Consider the following 3,355-nt stretch of genomic DNA (forward strand, 5'->3'; position numbering starts at 1 on the left):
ACTAAATATTAAATATGTATTCTAAATGAAGAGTTTAGAAATCAAATTTTAATGTAATTTTTTTAAAAATTTTTAGAAAAATAAAATTTTTTCATATTTAAAATTTAGTTAGTTTATGTCAAGTAAATTTGTTTAAAAGATTTTGTTATTATGAATGGCCACTTTTTTTCAAACAAAATAAAATAATATTTTAGGTACTGAATTTTGCTCTAATTTTTTTTTTCATATTTCAAATAGTTGTTCAAAGGTGGTCAGAAAAATTCAGATCAAATAAATAAATTATTTGTTAAACACAATAATTTTTTTCACTTATAAAAACATAATATTTATTGTTCATATCTTTAACGATTATTTTGGTCAAAATGTAACGTTTCCGCCTTTCCGGTATCATTTTAATAGTTGGAGAAAAAAGAAGTGTCATCAAGTCCATAATTTAAGCTCCAATCTTGTTCGGTTTCCCTTGAATTTAGGCCTCACGTCCACCAACTCACTCTGTGTCTCTTTGTGTCTCTCTCTAACCCAACCCATCAGCCAAACACAAAGACATACGCTCAACGCGCTCTCCTTCTTTTCCCTCTTTCTCCGCTTGTCTTCTTGTTCCCTCTTCACTACAACGACCTACAATGGCGTCACCACCGTTGCGACCACCGCTTACCAGTCCCCTGATCTTCCTCCTCTTCACCACACTATTCGCCAGCACTTCCTCCGCTGACACATGCACCAACCAGAAGCTAACCGACGGCAGCAACAGCAACAAGCTATACTCCAACTGCATGGACCTCCCACATCTCACCACTTTCCTTCATTGGACCCACAACGCTACCAACTTCTCCCTCTCAGTCGCCTTCGTTGGGTCCCCGCCACATCCGAGCGGCTGGATCTCGTGGGCCATAAACCCGACCGGGTTGGGCATGGCGGGGGCACAGGCACTGGTGGCCTATAAGGATGGCAATAACGGAGCCGTAACCGTCAAGACCCTCGACATCAAGTCGTACAGTGAGATGGTCCCAGGGAAGCTGTCGTTCGAAGTATGGGGCTTGAAGGGTGAGGAGAGTGGAGGAGCCATAATGATCTTCGCAAACATGAAGGTGCCAGAGAAGGTTACGACCTTGAACCAGGTGTGGCAGGTGGGGCCCTCCGTCACAGCTGGGAGATTTGACAAGCACGACTTCGCTCCGGAGAATCTCAATTCCAAGGGGATGCTCAACTTGATTGGAGACCACAATGTTAGTGGTGGTGCAGTGGACTCTAGAACCAAGAAGAAGAATGTGAGTTTCATGTTGTTTTAGGGTACACATTGTTTTAGTTTATCACCGGAAAACTTGAGTTTTTGACAAAATATCTGTGAAACCTTTTTATATTTGAGAGACCAATTGAAATTTATCAAACTTCTTTTCTGATCTTTGGGAGGCACAAATGCCTCGGGTGGATTACCGTTTATTTTATTTCTAGTTTTTGTGATTTACCTCAATTTTATTTTATTGTTACTGTGGAGGGTGTTAGATGAAGGTATTAGTTATTTATGTTATTTTTTCAGTTTCGTTTAAAATTGTGGGGGTTTAGTTTTCTGGTAACTTTTTATGATTTCATAAATTACGTGTGTGCTCTTTATTGTTTTAAATAATCCCCTTAAGAATTTGGATTTAGCTTGTATTTTAAAAATATGATTTTTTGTATTTCATTTCGTTCGGGGTTGTGGTGTTTTGAGTTATGGATTAGTTTTTCTGATCTTATATAAAACCAAATAAACTTAAAAAGAAAAAAATACAGTGAGTGTTTTGTATGTATACTCGGTCGAGTTTGCCTGCTCACTGGGTTACTTTTTCTTTGGGTTTTTGATGTTCTGTTAGAGTTTTTCGTGTTGTTTATGCGCCATTAGTTTTTGGATGAATTGAGGAATCTCTACGGTGAGTGAAATAGTTTCATTGGATTTAGATTTTAGATTGTTGGTTAAATCGAGCAATGCTTTTCACTTATGTTTCATGGAATCAATTGAACCAACACACAAGTTTGTCCCGGTGGTTGTCAAGTGGCAGCTTACTTAATTAAAAATGATTGCTGACTTGTTTTAACAGAATTTTAATCGATGGTTTATGTTGAATGATAGATTCATGGAGTGCTGAACTCTGTGAGTTGGGGTGTCCTGTTTCCCCTTGGAGCAGTGATAGCAAGGTATATGAGAACGTACCCATCCGCAGATCCAGCTTGGTTCTATCTTCATGCTGGCTGCCAGGTATCTGCTTATGCAATTGGTGTTGCTGGCTGGGCAACTGGTCTTAAACTTGGAAGCGAATCAGCAGGGGTTGTCTACAGTGTTCATCGCAATATTGGAATTACCCTCTTTTGTCTTGCCACTATACAGGTAAAATGTTTTCCAATGTTCTTTTAATCTAGTCCCATAGATGTGTTAGTCCCTCTAGTCCTATGGTTTTTTTGTCCATTAAAAAATAATTGAATAAAAAATTTGTACCAAAAAAGTGATTTATGGGATAACACAGAAAATGATATGTTCTCACGTCAAAATGTGGATGCTTTTGGGCTGCATACACTTTAGAGATTGAAGTTTTAGCAATTTTAACTATTTTGTAACAGTTAATTATTCTATTTCTTCTCCTTTCTATCTGTCTGGACTTGCAGATGTTCGCATTGTTCATAAGGCCAAAGAAGGATCATAAATATAGATACTTTTGGAATATCTATCACCACAGCTTTGGTTACACTATAATCATCCTGGGCATTATCAACATATTCAGGGGCTTTGACATCTTGAATCCTGAAAGGAAATGGAAATCAACTTACATTGTAGTGATTGCTTCATTGGGTGCAGTCGCGTTATTGTTGGAGGTGATCACCTGGATTATTGTCGTGAAGAGAAAGTCTAGCACCAAACCATATGACGGATACAATGGACAAAGCAGGCAACAACCCTTAAACATGTGAATGATCAAGTCACTTGTATATTTTAGGTTTAAGGAATGTTAGGGACCAGCAGAATGTGCGATGTGTAGCCATGAATTAGCCATTATCAATATTTTTAATAGTGTGAAATGACATCTAATGGTATAGGATTATTCATTTTTCTTTTGATGGTTAAGTGATGGCCAGATTTCAATAAAAGTGTTGGCATCTTAAATTTTTTCTTTAGGCTTTTAGATAATATGTGTTTTAAGGACATATGTTAAAGATTATTATTAGAAGTTTTCAAACATTTTTATTTTAATAAATGCACATGAAATGGCTTGAAAATTTAAAAATTCTATTTTTTTATAAAAACTTTTTTCATCGGTAATATTAACATATGTCCAACCATAAACAGGAAAGTTCTTATATTTTTAGGATATTCAAAAAGCAACAT

General features: G+C 36.7%; 1 protein-coding gene across 1 annotated transcript; it reads left to right on the forward strand.

Annotated features, from left to right (window-relative positions):
* The first annotated feature begins 459 nt into the window (after positions 1-459).
* LOC130954838 (cytochrome b561 and DOMON domain-containing protein At4g12980-like) lies at positions 460-3,094 on the forward strand. The gene is made up of 3 exons (XM_057881612.1): positions 460-1,268; positions 2,108-2,362; positions 2,638-3,094. The coding sequence occupies exons 1-3, from the start codon at positions 624-626 to the stop codon at positions 2,938-2,940; spliced, it is 1,203 nt and encodes a 400-aa protein (XP_057737595.1). The 5' UTR covers positions 460-623; the 3' UTR covers positions 2,941-3,094.
* Positions 3,095-3,355: the final 261 nt, after the last annotated feature.

Source organism: Arachis stenosperma, chromosome 10 (assembly GCF_014773155.1).
Source record: "Arachis stenosperma cultivar V10309 chromosome 10, arast.V10309.gnm1.PFL2, whole genome shotgun sequence".
NCBI classification, from domain to species: Eukaryota; Viridiplantae; Streptophyta; class Magnoliopsida; order Fabales; family Fabaceae; genus Arachis; species Arachis stenosperma.

Excerpts from the sequence above, each read along its gene's own strand:
- LOC130954838 (XM_057881612.1), top strand. The coding sequence starts at position 624 with ATGGCGTCACCACCGTTGCGACCACCGCTTACCAGTCCCCTGATCTTC. Across the intron at positions 1,269-2,107 it reads CTAGAACCAAGAAGAAGAAT|ATTCATGGAGTGCTGAACTC; the intron begins GTGAGTTTCATG and ends GTTGAATGATAG. Across the intron at positions 2,363-2,637 it reads TTTGTCTTGCCACTATACAG|ATGTTCGCATTGTTCATAAG; the intron begins GTAAAATGTTTT and ends CTGGACTTGCAG.